A 24,117-nucleotide genomic window follows, 5' to 3' on the forward strand; every position below is an offset into this window, starting at 1 on the left:
TAATTTGCTTACTTTCTTACATTTTATCCGCCAACAACACGGTTAATCCATAGCCGTTCCACACTTTCTCTCCACCATATTTAAATTCAAAGGAGACAATTTTGAAATTTTAAAATGTCTTAAAAGAGATTTAGGAAAAGAGTTTAAAATTATAAAATATTTTAAAAGGGTTTCTCTACATTTTTGTAGAGAAAGAAAACTCACCTGTTTCAACTAAACATCACAAATTTAGTAAAATGTTTTATATATGAAAGTTATGCTACATGAGTGAGTGCCTCTCAATTTATTGAAATCTTAGAGGCGAAGGTAGGACTTGAGATGTTGGAGGAAACTGAACAAAAAGACGTATAATAATACCTTTAGTTCAGTTTCCTACAACTCTCAAATCCAACTTTAGCCACACCTTGTGATTAGCACGATTTTTTATTTTTGCGATATAATTGCTGTTATTAAAGGAAAATATTACTTTTGGTGAATATCGGAGATGAGATATTGGAGGAAATTAAAGGGAATATGAAACCAAATGAAGACATTAGAGTTCGATCCCTTTAGTTCCCTCCAATTCTCACTTACAACTTCAACACCACCGTCGTCTTGCGTTGTTTGTGTTGAGGAAATCACGAAACCCTAGAATTTATAAACCATGGGAAAGAGAACACACATTTCATTCTTGAGAATCTTCAATAACAGGCACCAATTGCATGATATTAATTATTAGAGGGAGAAGTTTTTTCTCCCACATGGAACTAATTTAGACCATCCATCTACTACAATCTTCGGATCGGATCTTTGCATGGGCTATACTGGATCCATTTAGAATTTAAGTCGTGGTTTTCTAATGCCCCTTTTGACACACGCCCCCTGACGTGGCATGGGCTAGAATCATAAATCTTTTACCCTCGAGATACACAACTGTACATCCCCATAAATATGTGCAGTTGTGTATCCCAACGAAAAGAATATATGGTTCTGGCACATGCCACGTCAAGGGGCGTATGAGGGTGTGTGTCAGATAGGGGCATTAGAAAATCATTGTTCTTAGAATTTATATGACATCTATCATAATATTTGAAATCAATCGAGACTTTTTTTGGATTGGATCATGAATATCACATTTGGATCCAAATCCGATACGACATGTGCTAAGTGTAGTTGGATTTGAACACTATCATTTATTGAATTTATTCGACAATAATCGAATCCAACCAAACAACTTATTAGATATCATCCTCTATTGGAGTATTATATATCAAATGAAACTTTTAATTAAATAGGATTAAAATTTTGAATCATGGTTGGAGATAACCTAAGTTGCATACTTTTCGAAGATGTTGATAGATTTGTATTCTTATTATGTAATTTTTTTAAACATATTATCATTACCAAATAATTGACTTTGAATCATGGTTTTAAAACTCATTTTCACGTCTCATCTCTTCCATGAACGAAACTGAATTGTCCCGAATTAGATATCCAATTTATTTGAGTCGTCTCAAACGAGATTTAAGAAAATGCCTTAGAATTAAAACAAACCATGTCTTTGAGATTAAAACCATGCTATGAATATGTTACAAAATGCCCTAAAAGCCCATTAGAGGCCCATAATCAATTATAACCATGGTTCCAAAACTGCCCCCACATTTTCTTTAATTGTTTGATTGTAGAATAACATATGGTCTTTTCCTAATTATACATATATTTATGGGTTTCTGGTTCTTTTGACCCAAGTCTTTAGAGAAGCAGCAATGGCGACCGAGCTCGAAGAACTCCTGGGATTTCTATCCTCCCCTCCTTCCCCACAAGTAAGTTCTACAGTTATCGAAATTATTGTTCTGTTTCTCTTTTAATTTCCTTCAATTTCACTGTTAGAACAACAACTCATATTTCATAAGAGTTTCTATTTGTTTTTGTTTTTTATTTGATCAATCTCAGTTAAGGGTTTATGAAGTAGAATCTATATTAAACTCTCAGACCCATATGTCAAAATTATAAACTACATGGAATAGAGTTCAATTTAACTAAGAATGCCCAGCACATAAAGGTTTGCTATGATACTCTGTACTGTCAATCTAATAGTCCACCAAATATCATTATTTGGGTCGATTCCATAATGGGTTTTTGGATTTTGGATCAGATGTTGTTGAAAAGACCTCAAATTTGAACATAGGGTATTTGTTTTATTTTGATATAAATGTTTATAATTTTATAGTTAGATTGATTGATTTTATTGGGTTAATTTGATATGAAGATGCGTGCCTTAAACATTGGATTTGTAGCTCCAGATGGGATTGAATGTTATAAGAAATTTTGAAAAATGATGATGATTATGGTTAACGTGAATGTAGAAAAATTTATTGCTCATTTTAATTGTAGAATTTTTAATTGCTTAATTCAATTAAATGTTGTGCCAAGAGAGTTATTATGAAGTTTTCGTTTCATCGTCCCTGGAATAGGATTGAGCGGTGACATAGCGTTCATGTTGTTGCCGCCTATAGTTGGGATAAGGTTTTGTGAAAAATAATGACGATTGTGGTTATAACTTGAAAACGTAATTATATGTATTGCTTCTTTTTGTTGGAATTATTTTTCTTATATTAACGACGAAAATTTTTCAGGTGAAGAAGGCAGCTGTTGACATTGTTCGAGACTTAACAGGTTCTGAGGATGGCTTGCTATCACTTGCCCGCTACCCAGAGATTTTGTTACCCTCACTGTCCCGTCTCTTAGGAGAAAATAAGGTGTGTTCTAAACTTTAGAAAAAACATTTATTTTTATCATCTTGAGAGGAATCTAATTGACATCATGAAGCATAACATTCCGAATGGAACATGAACGAGTATGTGGAAGAACGCAATAAACTTGTAAAATAGAAAACTAATGAGTGAAACTAAGTCACCATGGTTGAGCCATATTGGGCAATGAAAACATGTTCTAATCTGACATTTGGGCTTGTATTTTTAGCATAATATTGTTTTTGATATAGCCACACCATGTGATTCCATGAGGTTCATGCCCATCAACAAGAATGGCTCAACTACCATATCACCTCTAGAGCATGCCAAGCCCTCCCCACCCAAACCATAATTTGTGTGGATTGAAGGAGCTCAACCATCTAATCTAGTCGTACTTATGGATGGTTCCATGACTAATGGAAGAAAGACCAAGATTTGGGTTGATTGGATCCACTATTGTAGATTAAACTCATTTGATTGACCTTTCAGGAGGTTTCAGAACCTGCAGCTGAAGCTCTTGTAAATCTTTCACAAAATTCAGAACTTTCAGCAAAGATGGTCGCCCTTGGAATAATTAAAATAGCCATGGAGATGCTATATAAGAAGGACTCTAGCATTACCCGGTTGTTGGTTATGCTCCTAGTTAATCTAACACAATTGGATGCAGGCATCACTTCCCTACTTCAGGTATTGCCTTTGATTATACTCCTACTGCTTATGTTTTTCTTTATGTTAGAAGTACATTTAATTAAATTACGTAAGTTTTGTTGTTTAGAAACAACTTTCTATAAGAGAAGCTTAGGACTGAGTATGCTTTTGTTCTATCATTAGTAGGGTTGTTCTCATTCTGATTGGGAATAGTTTGGATTGTGATTTTTCATTCTATAGAATGGAGATGAGAAGATGCAAGGATTGTATGTTATGAAGCTTGTGAGATCATTTTGTACCTCATCAAGCGAAAAAAGAGGTATATTTTACTACCTTATTCCTTGCTTATGCTCCTATACCACTGACCTAATAAATTTAGCCTTTATGATACTCTCCACTGGCATATTAGTTTGAAGGGGTGTAAATTTTATCCACACTTTTTGTTGTATTAAAAGTTAGTAGGGGAAGGATTTGGCTATTTCACCCTTTTTTTTTTTTGCAGTGGGAATTGATTTTTAATTTATACGAGAGAAAAAGAATCCAAGTTTTGTTACTTTAGCCTTACTTCTTTCTTCTGTTGCATGTGTGGCAGAGGATCCCTTTGAACATGTTGGTTCTATACTTGTAAACATCTCGAAAATGGAAGCAGGAAGGAAATTTCTATTGGATCCTAATCGGGGTCTTTTGAAGCAGATCATTCGACAGTTTGATTCAGCAAGTCCATTGCGTAAAAAGGGGGTATGAAAGACGTTCCTTTATGGACTAAATTTCTCCTAGGAGAAGAGAATATATCCCAAGCCTATTGTTTCTAGAGTTGCTATCGAGAAAACCTTTATGAAATTTTATATGTATAGCGTCTAGTTCTTATTAAGAGACAGTATATACTATTTTGGGATTCTTATAGTAATCATAGAAATAAAAAACTGTGATTTCTCAATGAATGAAATTAGTAAAAGAAGCTCCAAAAAAAAAAAACAAAACAAAAAAATGGCAACAATGTGCAAAATTATCTATTCTTACAGTTTTTCAAAAGAAAAAAAAAATAGTAATTCATTAATCTTTTTGTTTTTATGGGTAAGGTGGACTTGAACTGACGACCTCAAAGTTGCTTTGCAATGTGTCAAACCAACTAAGTTATGGGTCTAAGCCCTGCATCAAAAACCTATATGCTTTGAACAGTTTCTGATTTATTCTTGAGTGCATTTTTTTTATTTAAGTTCTTTTTCCGAGAATTCTTATGTTTGATTGTTTTTTTATTATTTGAATGTTTGCTTGTAGGTTTCTGGAACTATTCGCAATTGTTGTTTTGAAGCTGAAAGTCAACTACAGAATTTGCTTTTGATATCAGAATTTCTCTGGCCAGCACTACTTCTGCCTGTTGCGGGAAATAAGGTTTACTTTTGATCCTATATCTATCATTTTTAATTGGGCTTCTTATGAAAACTTAGATGAAATCATGGTTTCCACTTCTGCAAGACTGACAAATGTCATGTTTATAGTTTAAAAACTTAATTAAATACTTTGCTTGATTATTCTAAAACCTGAAAAACTCAATCTGCTCAAGTGTTGAAAAGATTCTTACTAGGATAAAATATTTGAACCTTGTCTCTATTTGACTTGACCCGGACACTTTGCCTTATTCTGACTTGAGTTTTGAGCTTTTGAACCTTGTCCCTAGTGGACTTTATCATACTATATTGGTATGGTATGACAGCTCAAAAGCTATTACTGTGGATTTGATCAAGCAAGCCAGCCAAGCTAGCCAAAGAAAGCAAGGGCGGTTGAATGGGATCAGACTGTTAGGAATGAATCAAACAAACAATTACTTGGACGAATAGCTCCTCATACATCCTCGACTTAAAGGGAAGTTGTATGTTTAACCTTATTGACCACATATTATGTTGTATCAGCAATTGCAATATGGTATGGGGCCTAATCCCATCTCAAAAGGGTGTGGGAAACCCTGCGATATCTCAAAAAAAAAAAAAAAACTATTGAAATATGATCAAGATTGCAACAAATAGTGTTATAATAAATCTCAGTCCGTTTCCTTTTAATAAGCAGTACTATTGTTCCCTTTGTAGAGAAAACTTTGGTTATGTTTGTAGTATGTATGTCATTTTTCAGTTATAAACCATTTTAATTGTTCTTTATTTCTTACGTTCCATTTTCTAGATATGATTCCTTTTCCCTTGTTTCATTCAAACAATATTCTTCCTACATTTAATGCTTCCATTGTGAATTCTTTTGATCTCTGGTGAGTTGTGCTCAGATTTACAGTGAGCAGGACATATCGAAAATGCCACTTGAGCTTGGAAGTGCACTCTCAATCGAACGGGAAGCAGTAGATGATCCAGAAATTCGCATCCAAGCGTTAGAAGCTATTTACTTGATTTCATTGCAGGTCAGATTAGTAGCATCAACACTAACCGTAATTGTTATTTTACACTTAGATATAATATGTTGTTAAATCCATGAAAAAAAATATATATTGGATTAAAAAATGACTCATCTATTTCTTTTTTCTTTTTTCTTTTTTCTTTTTTCTTTTTTCTTTTTTCTTTGTTTTTTTTTCAAGTAACAAGATTCTATTACCTTAATAAAAGAGAATTATGATATTTTGCTTTGTTACAGAAGTAACACACCAGCCTCACTTCCCTTATACATAGATATGAGTCTTTTATTTTGTCTACATATGTGTACTCATCCTTGTGGAAATCTGTTACTGTTGGATGTTTCAGCTTACACCTCTCTCCATTTTAATCTTCCAGGAAGCGGGTCGAAGAGCTTTGTGGTCTGTCAATGGTCCACGAATTCTGCAAGTAGGGTACGAAGATGAAGAGGATCCGAAAGTAATGGGAGCGTATGAGCAAATTGGTTCCTTGGTACTGCTAATTCTCTCTTTGTATTTTTTTTTGCCTTTCCTTTCAGTTTTATAAAAGCTTACTCAAGTACTCAATGAACTCGCAAGTCTAAGTGGACCGTTTAAGACTCGGGTCAAGTTAAAAGTTTACGTGGTTTTATAGTACCCTGAGAAAATTGGTCCTAGCAGTCAAAAAACCCCAAAATGGTCTACAATATAATCTTTGCACTTTGAAAAGAGCTTACCCTGAGATAATCTTTACGATATAATCTTGCCAGAAATGGTTAGAGATCTCTTTGCTTCTTGGTCTTCCCTTGGCTACTATTTCCGTTTGCAATTTGTTGGGGTGTTTGGAAAGAGCATAATAGTCTCACTTTCAATGGAATTGGGAAGGATTGTGAGGAAACGTTATAGGCTACATTGAGTCTTGCATTTTGTGGTCCAAGGTCTTCAATGAATTTAGGGGGGGTTCTTTGAGGATTTTGTGGGTAATTGGGAAAGGGTGTGTTGAGGAGTCTCTTTTGTATTGGTTCTCGCTTGGTTGGTCATCTCAGTCGATCTCGCTTTTATTAATGAATCCTTACTTATGGGGGAAAAAAAAAAAAAAAAAAAACCCAATCGAGTACTTGACTTTAGATATCTAGATCACTCGATTTTCACCATTGTCGATTATCTGTGGAGTTGGTACCCAATTTTTGACAATTTTTTATCTATCTATATGTACCAGCTGGTTCAAGGCAGTGAGACAGAAGAAACATCTGCTCAAACGTCAAAATAGAGATATGTGGTTTGTCATGTTCATTCAATTGAGTTCTTTTATGGCATTTCCGAAGCATCTCAAGCTTATTGCGAAGGCCAATGGATCAACTATCGAACCCTTAGATTAGTGCTTAATGTTGGAGGTATGTGAGCTACTTTATTTATGTACCCAAAACAAACTTATATCAAATTGTTTTTTAATTTAACTTTCTTGATCAATCAGTTTAAAATGAAGAAGAATTACCTTTGTGGAAGCTAGTAATGACTTGTGATATACAGTTATTATTTGTACTCTATTTCATATATACAACTAAAATAACATAGAAAAAGAAAACTCTTGGTTTTGAGTGCTAATGGTGACCTTTTTGCACTGCTATAGCTTCTTGTAACTGCTATATTCTTTTTTAGGTGCTTTATGCCAAGTTGTTTATGGTTATAAGGGCACATCGAATCCTACCTTGTGCGGCTTAAATTGTGATCAATAAGATTTAAAAAAAAAAATTACAAAATCCAAAATGATAATAACGAGTTGTTGGAAAGTTTGCTTTTTCTCCTATTTTCATTATTTTGGTTCAACTATCCATAAAGAGAGACTGGTGACGATACCATCAGTATAATTGTAGCTAACATGATTGGCATGTACTATTCAAATTAATGAAGGAATTTCATGAGACAACAATAAGACCAATTATTTCTTATAGAGCTAAACATTTGGCAATTAAGAAATATCTTCATAGAAGAGAAGAGATGAAGATGTTGATATAGATGGTTAATAAGACTAGGAAAAATAATAAAGAAATGAGGGTTTCAAAATGGGTTGTGTTCGGGTTGGATCTTGGATCTGTATCCAAATCCAACTTGGATCCTATTAGCTAAACCCATATCCAAACCATTTTGCTTTCACTAAATCTGGATCTGACCCGATAGAATTAGTTGATTTGGGTAAGTCAGGTCGGATAATTTTGAATCACTCAACATATTTATTTTTCTAATTGTTGTACTGTTCAATTTTACCATTATAATTCTTTTATTTTATAAGAATTCATGTTATATTAAAGTAGTAAAAAAAGATATTTTGAAAAACATAAAAATATGATTTTCAAAGCAGTATATCATTTGGATCTAGGCAGATACAAAGACGGATCCAACTTGGGTCAGTTGAGATACCGAGGATCCTAAAAAAAAAAGTATCCCTCGAAAAATCTGTGCTAATCCCTAGAGGTACAAAAGTGATCTCTAGGAAATATATGTTTTTTGCTCTTATCTCAACCGTTGGTTTGATGGAGGTGGATTGAGGCTAGAAAAGTCCACAAAATGTAAATTACAGGATTTTTTTTTCACTCTGATGGAAGTTTGACAAAGACATTGGAGCTCCTCATTAAAGCTTCATTTTTTTCTTGTAAGCAAGAGCAACAGTGGTAGATGATTGGATCCCACCCTTCTCTTCTTTGCCAAAACCCACACCATTGCAGTATTAGTTGGGTGAGATGAAAAGTATTGGTACAGGGATGGGTCATGGGACTGATACTTGAGAAATAAAATTTGGAGGAAAATTTATTTTCTTATTTCGTAATTTTTCTTCAAGAAGATTTTGCCACCATTATGGATTTTATAAAAACAGATTCTAACGTATAATGAATTTGAAACAATGAATGTTAAATAAAATCTTAGTTTAGAAGAAAGATCCCAAAAAAAAAAAAAAAAAATTCCATAAATGGAAATTTTGAACAATTCAACTTAATCATCCTGTTGGGTTCAAATATTTGGGATGATGGAAGGTCTTTATCCATTTTGTCTTGCTTGTTCTTTTGGTGCAAGGTCCTTGTTGAGTTTACCTCAGTTTCTTTTGATGAGCTTGTGGTCCGGTGGGATTGGGTTTGTGTTATTGTTGTTGCTTAACTTTTTGTACTTGTTTGGTCACCTCCACCATTTTTTAAATAAATTTTCATTACCTATAAAAAAATAAAAAATAAAAAATAAAAAGACGAAGCTTTGATGATGATAACATGGGAACTAAAGCGAGTCCAATGTTGGTCTGATTGCTTTTTCAAAAGTGGAATCATAGTGCCTTCTTGAGTAGAAAAAGGTTGTTGTGGTCCTTTACCCTTTCGTCGTGTACTAAATAGCTTGGCAAGAAAGAAATCGAAGAGTGTTTAATGAGATTAATTCGTGATTTCATGATTTAATTTTAGAAATATTAAACTTTTTTTTTTCCTTGGAGTAAATTCGATCCTGAATTCAAAAGAATATTCTTTGAAGATTTTGTATTTAGATGGAATGCTTTATGTATTATACTCGAACTAACATTATATCTCATTGTATTTTGTTTTGATTCTTGTATTTACTTCTTATAATGTGATAGTTGTAGAAAGATAAAATCATCTCCTATGTGAACCGTTCAATTGTACTATTAACACGCATCTCAAGATAAACACGTGATATTATTTGAAGAAAACTCCATATTATTAAGAAAGAATCTCAATTTAAGATGATCATCCCCTTCTTATATACTTACTAATTTAAATAAGAGATAATAGGATTAATTATAATTTAAAAACCTTTGGACCATTGTAAAAGAGAAAAAAATTAAAAATTAAAAATTAAAAATGATCAAAGTGAGAAAATCATGTAATCAACTCAAATTTATATTAGAACAACTCCCCAAGCCCGTGGACGTAAACAAGTTTGCCAAACCACAAAAAATCCTTGTGTATTTTATTTTCCATGCCTTTTCTATTATTTTGTGAGTTTAATAACAAAATCGTAATCAAGACCAATTTATCACAAAATTGACTTATACAATGGTCATCTCAACTGTTCAGTTTATTTTAATATATTTGATTTACCAATAAAAATAAAAATAAAAATAGTGTGCCCAACATGTCTAATTTACCTAAAACTTGCAAATTTATGGATAATCACTCCACAGCCAAATGAAGAAAAATATATAATTTATATATATAACTAAATATTGTATTCAAGAAGCCCTTATAGCCTCACCCAAAAAGTTAAGTCTACCTTCTTTCCCCACCACTAAGTTACCACGGTAGCAAAGAAGTCAGGTTACTACAAGATGACATATAGCTACTACAAAGGATAATTTAAAGTGTATATGGTCCCTGTTACTTCCCCCTTTTGCATTCGATCCAAGGTTTCGCTTCGCATGAGCCGTAACCAAAAGCAAGAAAGCCAAAAAAATGGAAAAACCTGGAAGGAGACTTTATTTGTCTACCTCCTCATCACTATCTTCATCTTCAAAACCATTGATGCCGTTTTCCTAACAAGAAACACAAATCAGAAAATACAAATGAAGGGTAAAAGAAAGGGTTGATTGGTCAATCATCTCGAAGGCCAAAAGTCAATCCAATTGGTTAACTAAAACCATCCAAAATCTCACTTCAAGCACAATTTTAAGCCAACACTTGTGAGTTGAGAAGTCTATGAATGATGGGTGAACAAATAGCAAATGTAGTCATAGAAAAAGAAATAAGACATGAGAGAATGAAGGAAAACGAATCTCGTCGTCTCTGAGAGAGAGATTCATCAGCTGTAGTAAGATATCATACATTTAGAGATGACAGAGATACCAAAATCATGATCATTTACCTCTTCATCATCTTCGTCACCCTCAAAATCCACTTCATCAGCCTCCTGCACCAATGACATTGTAAATTACCTCTCATGGGCAAATTAAAGTATGCAGCATAGAATCCCTCCCTATTGTAGTAAAAAAAATCAGAAAAGAAGCTAAACAAAAAACTCACATTGTTGAAATATCTGAGAGGGTTGGGCCATAAATCCTCCTTGATTATCTCTGCTACCTACATTTGTAGAAGAAAAAGCTAAATAACATTTAAATGATGGGAAAAGAACAAATGGGGAAGAAAAAGCTAAATAACATTTTCAAGAAAAAAAAAAGCTTACCTCATCATGAGTCTCTTCCAAATGATTATTTTGTTCAGACTCACTGAACCAGGTAAAAAAGCTGCACTCACAACAGTGAAGATGAGACAAGGAACAGGGCATACTTTATACACAGATAGGTATGTGATGCTAAAATGATGAGGTGCACACATCGATGAAGAAATGACAAATAGGTTAAAGAAACCAACCTTTCATCAATAAATGGCCTCTTGTTCCCTTTCTTCTCTTGATTATATCCATTAGCAATGACCTTCAAATGTTAAAAATGCAAAGTGAAAAATGTAACATAATTAGAATTAAAAAAGGTTGTTATTCGAGAATAGCAAGGAGACGCCCTTACCATGCCCTCTTTCCACTTGATTGCCGTACCAGTTATCTTAGTTGTTCCTTCATCAGAGTAGGAAAATGTCTTTGTAAGCTTTGTTTCTTCAAAATAAGGGTTGGGGTTGAAGTTCTGAAAAACAAAACATCAAAATTAATGAAATTCAGTCATCATCATCAAAGACTTGTCCTAAAATTTTATGGGAGTCAGCTGAATGAATCTTGTTCCTCCATTAAGGGGAACAAAAAACATCTATGGATGAATATCCTAATTCCAAAATAATGAACAGTGGGAAGAGAGATAAACTCACAAATGCAATAGTGTACCCAGATTTCACATCTTTAAAATCATCAACATCCAGAGAACTGAGGTGCTTGAAAATCTGCATCAATAAATTAGAGGCTGTGAGTTCAAGCCAATAGCATAATGATGTCAGGGTTCAATAATCAGTTCCAGAAACTAGGCACATGAAAAATGGATGATCGAAATTTTATTTTAAAATAAACCTCAACGGCAAGAGAAAGATTTCCAGAAGAATTAAGCATTCCAGTTAATTTAGTTTCAGAAAAAGCGCCAAACCTTCTGGTCTTGCTCATTCAAGAGATCACCAAGGGCAGGATGACTCAAAAACTGCAAGAAATAGCATCGTACAAGTCAAGTGGATGAAAGAGTTATTACATAGGTATCAACCAATAATCATGTACACAGACAAAGAGGGTGGATTACGAACAGCAGTTAACCAGAAGTCGGGAATGGATTTGATGATCATGTGCCTTTTATCGTAGACAGGCCTGCGTATCTCATTATATTTCTGCTCCACTTCCAAGACTCTGTCGCTTGCCTCCTCATTGACCTGTTGACCACCAGCAAGCTTAATAAGCATTAGTATCTAATAGAACATTTTATTCCAAAAGAGAAGTTGCCCAAACCATAGTAATGAAATCCGGATTCGGCAATTATTCGACAGGGGTTCAGTTTAGTTTAATACAGATAAATCCAAAAAAAGTTGCAGAAAAAGAAGAAGAAAAAAATGGAAACGTTTTTGGGTTTCTTCCCAAAAATCTGTCAACTTCAACCACCCTAAAAAACCATATATTGTTATAGAGAATTGAAGATTGAAGAAGACAGAATCTCGAGGTTGAGGGAGGCAGGACAGGGGGTGGATAAATCATCAAATCACCGATTTAATCAATCTAGTCTCTTATTTGGAGAATTTTGCGATGGTAACCTGGATACTTCAAAATAGCACTGCACCTGTGTTGGACAATTCCTTTTTTATTTTTTAAATGGCGTGCATGTGGCGTACTCTAGGCATGTCTCTGCCTCACCAAGGTAACATATCTCAAGAGAAAACTCATTTAACATCTAGATCCAATCGATCCCAATAACTAAAAATTAGGAATCAAAAAGTAAGCACTACTGGCACTAATTTTAGATAATAATAGGCATCCATTATACAATATACTCTCTCATTCTTAAGAATAGCAAATCCTGACAGGATGAATATTAGATGAACTCAACTATAATGAGGGATAGGTTTCAAAATCCCGATGCTACCAAGAGATGAAACTTTTTTTATGGATAAATGCACAATCTATTGAGGTGGTCGAGACATAGTCACCAAGTTGGAGTTCGGGAATAAGTTAGCAAGGGGAAAATTCGGCAAAATCAGGAAACATCAAAAAAAAAAAAAAAAATCGAGCTAGGTTAGGGCTATGTAATTGTTCCAAGTTCCATATTAAACTAGAATGATAAATCAAGAATTCCCATGTTGATATCATTTATGCATCCACAACAAGTAGCCACAGATTCACAACATATTCAAGGTTTATACTATTCAAAATATTAAAAAAAAGCACATGAGTCCGAATTAGGATTCATTAACAGATCAAAAACATCAAATCAATGTCATTCTCATTTGCATCTTCATTATCTTATGCATTATTCGTGATTTAATCGTGAAGTTCGTAAAAGTCACGTATTGTGATTAAATCAGTGAAGGAAAAAATTCACGATTTAATCGCAACTTTTTCAATAAGTCAGAGACTTTGGTGACTATGGGTCAAGGTGAACAACAAGAAGGGTACAACAAAACCCCATACACTAAGGACTTACATGGGATCTAAATTACAAACCCAGTCCCACTCCCACCTACCCTTGAAGTACATTAAGACACTATACACTGAGAGATGAAAATTTAACATTGTGTGGGAAGGAAACAAACAGGTAGTAATTGTACATTGGATAGCCATTGAGCTTCCTTTCATTCTCTTAGTATAATTTATTTCTTCAACAATCACTAGTGGAAAAAAGTTAACAGGCGAGGCAGAAGAGTGTTTCAACTGTTTAAGATCCCTAATCAGACCAATCGAGTGCAGGTAGTGCAACCATAAACCCATTCATGGTTTCAAAAGAAAAATAAAATATGCAAAACCTCTCTCTCGTTCTTTCTCATTTCCGAAATAGTTGAATAAGAGGAACAAAAGCATAGAACACTAAATAATTTTGCATAACTTTATAAAAATTAGATTACTTCAACATAGAGCTTCTATAACTGAATCCAACAAATGGAACAAAAATTTATCCACTGTTCGATACAGAATTAACACCATGAAGAGGAAAGTTCGTTACTTGATATTAAAATAAGAACAAAGACAGAAAGAAACCATCTTCTACACAAATAACAAATCTAAGACAACCGAAATAAAACATGAAATTCTTAAAAATGCAAACTTTAAGCTCGAACAGAACTAAGAAACCAAAACAACAACAAAAAACAAGATTGAGATAGAAAACCTAAAATACTGAAACTTTCACCTTTTCGAGCTCATCTTGCACCTCCTGCAACTTCTCGATGGAGAGAACGAGCTCTCCATCAATGTGATCTGAATCTTCTTCATCACCATGTTCACAAACTTTAAGTTTCTTTCCGTTTTCTGCAACCATCTTCACGATCTCCACAAACCCTAGTTTATATTTATTTATTATTCTAGTCTTCTAAACAGAGAAACTCAGAGAGAGTGGCGGAGCAGAGAGTTCTCAATCTCCACTCTAGTCTCTAGTGAGAATGTTAAAAAGTGGACACGGCGGGTATTTAAGAGATCTTTTCAGATAGTCTGATTTGGACCACTGGATGGGACCCATTAGGGTTTTTCAAAGTTAGATGGTAGATACTATACTCCAAGGAGTTGAATAACTACCCAACTCACATTTCAATTATTTTTTTGGGAAAAATAATTATTTATTTATTAAAAAATTAATGATTTTTAATTTTTTTTTTTTAAGATAAGAAACCATCTGTTTTCTCTCTATTTTCCCTTGAATAGCTTATTTTCTCAAAACATTCCCTTAAATTGTATGTTTTCACAAAAAAATATCGTGTTCAAGGACATATTTTCAATTTTACCTCTCCCAAAACATTCCCTTGAACAACGTGTTTTCAATTTTTTATTTGAAAAATATAAAAGTTCATATCCAATGGCCTCTAACGACTCTTTTTTAGGAGCATGAGATGTCCATCGAGTCCAAAACATGTCCTTGAACAACATGTTTTCAATTTTATTTTTAAAATATAAATGTTCTTATTCAACGGTCACTAATGGGTTTTTTATGAAAATAAGATGTCCAATAACCTGTTTTCAATTCAAACGTTTAGTTTTCAACAAATAAATAGAAGAATTGAGAGTGTTATTTCTCAATTGCTCATGCCGATATGGAGATTATTGTGAAGATCTGAAATACATCAGTGCTATATATATATGGGTTGTGTTCCGTGTACGCATAAAGCTACTCATATCTTCACAAACAATCTCAGTCGTTAAATCACATTCAATCTAACGACTCAAATCTATTTTAAGTTTAAATGATAAATTTTAATATTTTTTACTCTACCCTCCTTTAACTTTTATCTATTTAGTTACACCACCTCACCATCATAAAACCCAAAACACTATTAGAGAACAGAGAGTTGTTTCACTTTCTCATATGAACAAAGAACAAAATGGAAAAAGGATTTTCCTTCTGATTCCGGTCTCTCTTCTCTTCTCTTATGTGACTCCAAACAGAATTCTTACTAGTTTTGTGTTTTTCTCCACTCATCGACAATTTGCAATGGCGACGATAGTCAAATTTTTGTCTCCACTCTTCTCCTCTGCATGTTCAGAAACAGCTCGATGATTTGCCATGACGATGATAACAAAACCCCTCATCTCAACTTGTCAGTAACCCTAAAGGGAACCCTAGCACAACCCCCTCTGCCATCTACAACGATTTCACCCCCAAACTTTCAAAACCAAACTTTTTTTTTTTTAATTTCATTACTTTATTTTTTATTCAATTTTGGAATATTATGGGTTAGATTGATGCACTCTGAATTTACATGTTTTTTTATTTATGGTTAAAAGGTAAACAATAAACAAAATTATTATGAATCCTTGGTTGAATCATTGAGAAATCAATCCAAAAAACTAAGAAAAATAAAACAATTTGAAGCCCTTGACTACATGACCAAAGGATGAACAAGAAAAAAAAGAAAAAAAAAAAACCAAGTAAAAGGGAAAATCCTATTTTTTCCCAAAAAAGAAAGGTCGGGGGCGGGGAGCGTCTTTGTCTAAGAAAGATCGAGAAGAGGGTTATGGTTGCAGAGATAAATGAGGCAAGAAGAGGGTTAGGTTTTTTTTTTTTTTTTAAGAGTAGTAGAAAACGTTGGATTGAATTTTTCTTTGCAAGTCTTAAGTTGTGCGAGGGAGGTTTAAGTAAATAAAAAACATTTGAGGAAAGGCACTGTTAAAATGCGGAAGTCATTCACTTAAAAGATGAAATTAGATCTCAACCATTAGATCTATGTTTAATCCAACGAATGAACTGATTTGTGGAGATATAAGTAGATATATGTGTAAACAGAACGCGACCTTATATATATATATAGGGTCCCGTTCAGCACCCTAAGCTTTACCACACACTTTAACAAATGTGTTTTGTCTTACATGGGTTAGAAGTTTTGGAATTGGCTGATTTTTGGTGAGGATGATCTCTATGGTGAGGAAATCATCCTCACCAAAAATCAGCTCATTCCAAAACTTCTAACCCCATCAAAAATGGTTTACAAAAAATGGACGGTCCATGATTTTTCAATGTGTAAACATGGGGCTAAACATTTCGGAATGGGCTGATTTTTGGAGAGGATGATCTGCTAATCATAGAGATCATCCTCACCAAAAATCAGCTCATTCCAAAACTTCTAACCCATGTAGGACAAAAAACGTTTGTTAAAGTGTGCGGTAAAACTTAGGGTGCTGAACATTTCCCATATATATATATATATATATATATATATATATATATATATATATAGGGAAATGTTCAGCACCCTAAGTTTTACCACACACTTTAACAAACGTATATATATAGGGAAATGTTCAGCACCCTAAGCTTTACCACACACTTTAACAAACGTTTTTTGTCCTACATGGGTTATAAGTTTTGGAATGAGCTGATTTTTGGTGAGGATGATCTCTATGATTAGAAGATCATCCTCCCCAAAAATCAGCCCATTCCGAAATGTTTAGCCCCATGTTTACACGTTGAAAAATCGTGGACCGTCCATTTTTTGTAAATCAATTTTGATGGGGTTAGAAGTTTTGGAATGAGCTGATTTTTGGTGATGATGATCTCCTCACCATAGAGATCATCCTCACCAAAAATCAGCTCATTCCGAAACTTCTAACCCATGTAAGACAAAACGCGTTTGTTAAAGTGTGTGGTAAAACTATATATATATAGGGTCCCGTTCAGCACCCTAAGCTTTACCACACACTTTAACAAACGTGTTTTGTCTTACATGGGTTAGAAGTTTTGGAATGGGTTGATTTTTGGTGAGGATGATCTCTATGGTGAGGAGATCATCATCACCAAAAATCAGCTCATTCCAAAACTTCTAACCCCATCAAAAATGGTTTACAAAAAATGGACGATCCACGATTTTTCAACGTGTAAACATGGGGCTAAACATTTCGGAATGGGCTGATTTTGGGGGGGGGGGGGGGGGGATGATCTTCTAATCATAGAGATCACCCTCACCAAAAATCAGCCCATTCCAAAACTTCTAACCCATGTAGGACAAAAAATATTTGTTAAAGTGTGTGGTAAAACTTAGGGTGCTGAACATTTCCCATATATATATATATATATATATATGGGGACGGTTCAGCAGCCCTAAAGTTTGCCAAGTTTGGTGCCAAATATTTTTCAAAATATGGGTTAGAAGCTTTGGAATGAGCTGATTTTTTGTGAGGATAATCTCTATGATGAGGAGATCATCCTCACCAAAAATCATCCTATTCCAAAACTTCTAACCCCATCAAAAGTGATTTACAAAAATTGGATGGTCCACGATTCTTCAACTTGTAAACTAGGGTAAGAAATTTCAAAATGAGCTGATTTTTTGTGAGGATGATCTATTCACCATAGAGATCATCCTCACAAAAAATCAGCCTATTCCAAACTTCTAACCCCATCAAAAGTGATTTACAAAAAATGTTTGGCACCAAACTTGGCAAACTTTAGGGCTGCCGAACCGCTCCCTATATATATATATATATATATATATATATATTAATTTCTAGTGCATGATTGGGATAAGTATGGGGGTATTTTGGGAATTTTACTTTATTTTCTTAAAAATATCCACTTCTAATGCATGTGTGGAGAGCATTTTCGGTATTTAATTATTTTTTTTTTCTTTAAACATCCAATTCAATGGGATGCTTTCGTGAACATCTACTTAAAAAACATTCACTTTTAATATTTTTGCTATAGCCTTGAAAACTAGGTCTGTCAATACAATCAGCTCCAGATTGAATTGGGTCGAGTTGGTATTAATTTGATAAGGAAGAGATTAGAACTAACCAATAAGTATCAGATCAAACTCTTATTGAATTTCAATATTAAAATCTACACCGTCATCCAATAACAATTGGACCACCTAATCAAAATAAATTTTATATATTTAAATATATATATATATATATATATATATATATATATATAATATAATATAATATAATTTATGTATATTTGATTCTTATCGGAATTCAACATCAACCCAGACCCGAAATTATCAAATTGAAATGGATTAGATCTCTTACAATCCTATTGACAACCATAGAAAGACCTAGTAAAAAGGCCATTACGGAAAAAAAAAATCTTAATTTCTTCCTATAAAATTCTCCAATCATCCTATTTTTTTTAATATCTATAGATGGATTCAATAGTGGGCCCAAAATAAGAAAGAGAGATCTAAAGTTATTTGCCACATGGCTCACAAAGATATGTCGAGTTAGTATTACTATGTATGTAATCAACTATCTATAGGATAAGTGCAAGATATCTCTATGAGGGCGAATGATTAACATACAGAAATTTAATCGAGGGATTCAACAAGACTAAGGATTTGTGGTGAGGACTTGGGCAGAAGATGAGGGCATTTAGGTCATATTATGATAGTCTATAAAAGAAGAAGACAGTAGGGGTGCAACTTGATTCGGTTTGATTTGTTTTGAGGTCAAATTGGAACAGAACTGACATAAGTTGATTCCACTTAATAAGAATCAAAACCAAATTAAATTCCATTGGAACCAAACCAACCCAAACTAAACTAAAGTTGGTTTGGTTCTATGGGTTGCCAATATTCTATAAATTGTATGTAATATTTTTAATGAAAAAAATAAATATATAATAAACATAAATTTTCATAAAATAAATCACTAATATATCCATAAAAAATCATTAGTTTATTCATAAAAGATCATTAATCTACGTTCTAACTCCTAAAATAATTCATAATAATTATTATGTACATATATATTTATTTATTACATAAGAGCTCAGTTCTATATAAACTTGATCCGAGCATTGAACCAAATTGATAGGTTCTCCAGTTTTGTAATCCATAATCAACTTGTACCAAATCATCCCAAAACTATCAATTTGGTTCGGTTCTCGATTTGAATTAAATCAAGTTGCACCCCTAGAAGACAGGGATCAAGGGGCAAATCATCATTCTGAAAATGGGTATCTCAAATATTCACCTAAATGTGGAGGGGTAGATATAAATGACCCAAGAAATGACTTGTTTTTCGCGTCCAATGGAGGGTTGTGATGGGAATATATTTTAAAAAGATGTTTCAAGGGAAAACTGATCCCAACCAGTAAAAATAGAGAGATATTATTACCACTCCAACTTTTACCTAATACCACACCAATTCCTGATCTGAACAGTTAAAAACAGAGAAATGATGTTGCCGCACCAAATTTTACTAATGCCACATCAATTCCTATATGAATCCCAAAGAATTGCACATAATTGTGTGACGTTAGTAAAGTTAGTGCGGCAATAGCAGCTTTCTAAAAATATCAGAAAAATACACCAAGCCAACCGGTCGCACCATCACGTGGCTCATAGCTGTCCATCCACGTGTACATCTTTCTCTCCCTCTCTCTCTCATCTTCGATTTCAACGATTCTCTCCAACTCCTGAAAATGTCGTTGCGACTTGCGCCGAATTTTCCCTTCGTTGACTCCAATTTAAAGTCAAATTAGGGCTTTTTTGATCTTTTAATTCGATTATATTTCTGAAATCTGTCGATTAGATCTCTCTTCTTCAGATTTTGATTTTCCTTTTTGATACTTTGGTTCGAGTTGCCGTCAGATCTTCTCAAAAACTGGTGGATCTTTTAAACCCTAAGTCTTCAAATTTTTGTGTTGTTTTGATTGAATTAGGAGCTTTAAACCCTAACTCTGCATTGGAACTGGGGTTTTTTTTTTTTATATCATGTTAGCCATGGGTTTTTCTATATCGGATGAATTAATGGGGACTTTTATGCCGATTTTGGTTTATTGGGTGTATTCGGGTATGTATTTGATGTTGGGTTCCTTTGAGAATTATCGGTTGCATTCGAGGAAAGACGAAGATATCAAGAACCTGGTTTCAAAGGGGACTGTTTTCAAAGGTGTTATTCTCCAACAGATGATTCAGGCTGTGGTTGCTATCCTCTTGTTCACTGTACGTAGCTTGAAATTCTGTTGTTTGGTTTATTTATGATTGAGAGATATGAGCTAAATTGTGATCAAAATGAGATTTTTTATTTTTTGTTCTGGCTAATTTTCTACTGTCTGATCTATTTTAAGAAAAAAAGGGGGGAAAGAGAGAGAGAGATTAGGTTGTAGATTGATTTTGTAGGTATTATATATATAATGTTGGTAGGTGGTGGGGTGATGTTTCTCATGCTATAGTTCTGATTTAGCTAACCGTCAATAATTTCCCAATATTGCATTTAGAATTCCATGGTAGACATGGTTTTAAAACTTGGTTTCATGTCTTGTCTTGTCCATGCCAGATACCGTGTCGTCTTGGACGATTTTTTCTGATACGTTTGAGACACCTTGTTCAAAAATGAGAAAAATGAACGTGGGGTGTTAAACCTCGTCTGAAAAGTTGACTTGTCAGCCCATCTCTTCCATGCCCGATACCAAGATAACTCGGGCAATACGTCTAGGTCTCGGACGAGTTTTGAAACCATGATGGTAGATGAATTAGCATTTATTTAATTTTTCATGCTTAATGGTTTGTAGGTATCCTTCAGAGATTATTTACATGTAGAAAAACTAAGTTTTTTGTGTGTGTGTGTGTGTGTGTGTGTGTGTGTGTGTGTGCACGCGTGCTCGTTGGGGGTGGGGGGAGAGGGTCTGGCTACCATTGATGGCTCAACCTTCACAATCATGATTATTTTCAAGGAAGATATTCAGTCAAGTAGAAGCTCCTTGGAGCTAATTCACTTGAAATATTTCATTTTACAACTTTGGCTCCAATTGGCATCCAGACCTAAGTCCCTGGAATATTCTCTAGATGGATCCCGTTGCCATCAATGTCTCAACATTCATCCCAACTTGAGATATTTCATTTTACAACTTTGACTACCTTTGGCGGCCCTAAATCCCTGAAAAAATCTCTATTCCCTATGGTTTAACTATTTTTGTAATGGGTTTGCTTATCAACCCATTTGGACGCAAGCAACGTAAGTTGATGCAAGAACCAGATAGAAGGTATCTAATATGCTGAGGTTTGAAAACCTGATGCATTATCGTACACTTTTTTGGCAAGAAGTTTCAAAAAATACATGATCTTTGCTACTAACACCTTGAATTTCCAAATTAAATCGGATATTATAGATCCTTTAGTGTCATACACATTTGATATCGCTCCAAGTTCACCAAAATTGTGATGATTTTTTTTTCCAGGTAAACCACCAAAATATTCACCTTTTTTCCTCCATCCCATACCCCAAAAAATAAAAAATAATAATAATAATTATTATAAATAAATAAGTAAAGAAAAAAAAACTTTAACATTTAAAAGAGAAAACATCCAATAGCTAGCAATTTAACTGGTCTTGGACATAATATGGGCATGAAATTGAATAACTTGATGAATTTTCAATTATATGATTGTGCTTTGCATCTTCCCTAATCAGCAGTATTTTTTTCTTACTGTCAAGCTATTTTTAAAATTCTGCATATGCTGATGGTTAGAGCTTTATTTTTCCAAATTCTAACTTTCCATGACTAATTTGCTAGCCTAGCAGTGTGCAGTATTGATTGCATAGATACTAAGTTTAATTCTATAATTGAAAAATTACTATGGCTTACCTTTTGATTGGTGCTATTTGATGGATCTTACTATGTTAAAAGTCAATGTAAAAAGTGTCCAGAAAGAAGTCTATGTATATGATGGTTATGATTGTTTTGAATTTGGCCAAAGAAATTTCCTAGTGGGATCAATGGAATGGTATTACAACTATAACTGAGTGCACTTATTAAAAAAACTATAACTGAGTGCCTCTTTTCTTGATATTATGTTACTAGTGGCAATATCTGTGAATAATACTCTTAAGGGTTAGTGGTTAGCAAGGTGAAGTTGGGATTCAAAGGGGTTTGAACCTAGGACGTGGGAACAACACTCCACATCTCTTACCAACTTAGCTAAGTTGGCACTTCATTTAATACATATATCATCTTTTGCTGATTTACAGCACCTCAAACTTTCATGATTAAATGCATATTTTAATATTGCAAGCATGATTCTTGGTTATGACGCACTTTTGTCTGTTTGAAGGTAACAGGAAATGATAGTGGGACAGCCACAGACTCGCAAACTTCCTTCGTTGTACTAGCGAGGCAATTCTTGTTTGCAATGCTGGTTTTAGATACATGGCAATATTTTATGCATAGATACATGCACCATAACAAGTTCTTGTACCGGCATATCCATTCTCAACACCATCGGCTTGTTGTCCCCTATGCCTTTGGAGCTCTATACAATCACCCTTTAGAGGGACTTCTCTTGGACACTATTGGTGGGGTGCTATCTTTCCTCCTCTCCGGTATGTCGCCTCGAACCTCCATCTTCTTCTTCTCCTTTGCTACTATCAAAACAGTGGACGACCATTGCGGGTTATGGCTTCCTGGGAATCTCTTCCATGTCTTCTTCGGAAACAACACTGCCTATCATGATGTCCATCATCAGCTTTATGGAAATAAATTCAACTTCTCGCAACCATTCTTCAATATTTGGGATAGAATTCTTGGAACCTACATGCCTTATTCACTTGAGAAGAGAGCAGGTGGGGGTTTAGAAGCACGTCCCACAAAAGATAAGCAGGTGGATTGATTACCTGATGGGTATTTGTTTGTGTCACTGTGTATCACTGAGTTTTTCACGAACTTGCTTTGTTTATGGGCCAAAACGCTTGAATCATTTGTATATACTCTTATGTTAGTTTCTTTGTTTGTATTAATTTTTTGGGAGTTTAGAGGACCCTAAAACATATATTTTGTTTTCCAAAATAATAATAATAATAATTTTAACACTATTTGACAGTGTTGAATTAATCATAATTCCAGGTAGGTGGTTGGCTTTACAGATTAAGACGACCATCATGTAGTGTGGTGTATGTATTTTCATCCCATTGACAGCACAACTGATTTCTATGATTTTTAGAGTGAAGACATGATAAGTTTTGCATTTGTTTCTAGATAGCTTGACAGAGTAGAATATTTGGCCCATAGACGACACTCATAGACGAATGACCTGACCAAGTAAAAACTCTAATTTTGTAGGACCTTGATGGAAGAATGTCACGCTACGTGTGGGCGTTAGAAGACCTATCTTGTCAATTCAGAAGGATTTGTGTAGTTTTTATTTAGATAGAGCCTGGTCCTAGGTCCCCATACTACCTACATTACATGATATGCTGTATACACGTTGTACACGTCAATCCATACTACCCAGGTTTAGGCTAGTCCTCTCATGGACCATATCTTCGAGGATTGTGTGATATGGGGACTTAGGCAAGGAAATCATGTTTCACCATTTTCTTATAATTGTGTTAGAAACTCTAGTAGAGTGGTGTTGGCAGGGCTGTGGAGAGGAGAGTGATTAAGAAAGTCCAGTTTGTGGATAATGGTTCAATTATTTCTTGGTGAGAATTATATTCACAAAGGCCTGTCATGATCAATTAAGGTACTTGAGATGTCTTCTGAGATTTCTGTAGCTATTTTAGGACTGCCCATTAATTTGTATATCAGATTTAATGGCATTGGAAAGGTGCAGAATATATAATAGCATGCTCTTTGGAAGCCAGTTGGTTGTAGAATAGAATTTAGAGATTTCTTGTGAGGAGGCGAGGATAACTCCCACAAGTTCCACCTGATGGTATGGAAATAAACCGATGTTTCCAAATTGAGATGGGGTCCTGGCTTGATACACTTGGAGTTGAACATGGCTGCGTGGTTATTTATGTTAAGGAGAGAGA

General features: G+C 34.2%; 3 protein-coding genes across 3 annotated transcripts; 2 read left to right on the forward strand and 1 right to left on the reverse strand.

The window, feature by feature from the left end:
• Positions 1 to 1,646: 1,646 nt before the first annotated feature.
• LOC147394994 (ARM repeat superfamily protein) lies at positions 1,647 to 7,356 on the forward strand. The gene is made up of 9 exons (XM_086454313.1): positions 1,647 to 1,802; positions 2,616 to 2,738; positions 3,222 to 3,419; positions 3,621 to 3,699; positions 3,973 to 4,118; positions 4,659 to 4,772; positions 5,653 to 5,784; positions 6,152 to 6,265; positions 6,971 to 7,356. Exons 1-9 carry the CDS (start codon positions 1,746 to 1,748, stop codon positions 7,019 to 7,021), a joined length of 1,014 nt encoding a protein of 337 aa, XP_086310439.1. The 5' UTR covers positions 1,647 to 1,745; the 3' UTR covers positions 7,022 to 7,356.
• A 2,580-nt stretch (positions 7,357 to 9,936) lies between these two features.
• LOC147394995 (NAP1-related protein 2-like) lies at positions 9,937 to 14,317 on the reverse strand. Its single transcript, XM_086454730.1, has 10 exons — positions 14,066 to 14,317; positions 11,979 to 12,101; positions 11,828 to 11,878; positions 11,559 to 11,630; positions 11,267 to 11,380; positions 11,115 to 11,176; positions 10,927 to 10,987; positions 10,767 to 10,823; positions 10,609 to 10,653; positions 9,937 to 10,279 (listed from the first exon to the last, which is right to left on the reverse strand). Exons 1-10 carry the CDS (start codon positions 14,192 to 14,194, stop codon positions 10,223 to 10,225), a joined length of 771 nt encoding a protein of 256 aa, XP_086310856.1. The 5' UTR covers positions 14,195 to 14,317; the 3' UTR covers positions 9,937 to 10,222.
• A 5,452-nt stretch (positions 14,318 to 19,769) lies between these two features.
• Positions 19,770 to 23,175, forward strand: LOC147394996 (sphinganine C4-monooxygenase 1-like). Its single transcript, XM_086454106.1, has 2 exons — positions 19,770 to 20,309; positions 22,419 to 23,175. The coding sequence occupies exons 1-2, from the start codon at positions 20,079 to 20,081 to the stop codon at positions 22,971 to 22,973; spliced, it is 786 nt and encodes a 261-aa protein (XP_086310232.1). The 5' UTR covers positions 19,770 to 20,078; the 3' UTR covers positions 22,974 to 23,175.
• Positions 23,176 to 24,117: the final 942 nt, after the last annotated feature.

The sequence above is a fragment of the Akebia trifoliata genome, chromosome 9, assembly GCF_017979445.1.
Source record: "Akebia trifoliata isolate Shusen 1 chromosome 9, ASM1797944v1, whole genome shotgun sequence".
Lineage (NCBI taxonomy): Eukaryota > Viridiplantae > Streptophyta > Magnoliopsida > Ranunculales > Lardizabalaceae > Akebia > Akebia trifoliata.

What these genes read in the sequence shown, in the direction of transcription:
- LOC147394996 (XM_086454106.1), top strand. Translation starts at nt 20,079, where the DNA reads ATGTTAGCCATGGGTTTTTCTATATCGGATGAATTAATGGGGACTTTT. An exon ending in TTGCTATCCTCTTGTTCACT is followed by an intron (nt 20,310 to 22,418) that starts GTACGTAGCTTG and finishes GTCTGTTTGAAG; the next exon opens with GTAACAGGAAATGATAGTGG.
- LOC147394995 (XM_086454730.1), bottom strand. Translation starts at nt 14,194, where the DNA reads ATGGTTGCAGAAAACGGAAAGAAACTTAAAGTTTGTGAACATGGTGAT. An exon ending in TGGAAGAGACTCATGATGAG is followed by an intron (nt 10,824 to 10,926) that starts GTAAGCTTTTTT and finishes CTACAAATGTAG; the next exon opens with GTAGCAGAGATAATCAAGGA. An exon ending in CTCTCAGATATTTCAACAAT is followed by an intron (nt 10,654 to 10,766) that starts GTGAGTTTTTTG and finishes TCATTGGTGCAG; the next exon opens with GAGGCTGATGAAGTGGATTT.
- LOC147394994 (XM_086454313.1), top strand. Translation starts at nt 1,746, where the DNA reads ATGGCGACCGAGCTCGAAGAACTCCTGGGATTTCTATCCTCCCCTCCT. An exon ending in TGCCTGTTGCGGGAAATAAG is followed by an intron (nt 4,773 to 5,652) that starts GTTTACTTTTGA and finishes AGTTGTGCTCAG; the next exon opens with ATTTACAGTGAGCAGGACAT. An exon ending in ATGAGCAAATTGGTTCCTTG is followed by an intron (nt 6,266 to 6,970) that starts GTACTGCTAATT and finishes TATATGTACCAG; the next exon opens with CTGGTTCAAGGCAGTGAGAC.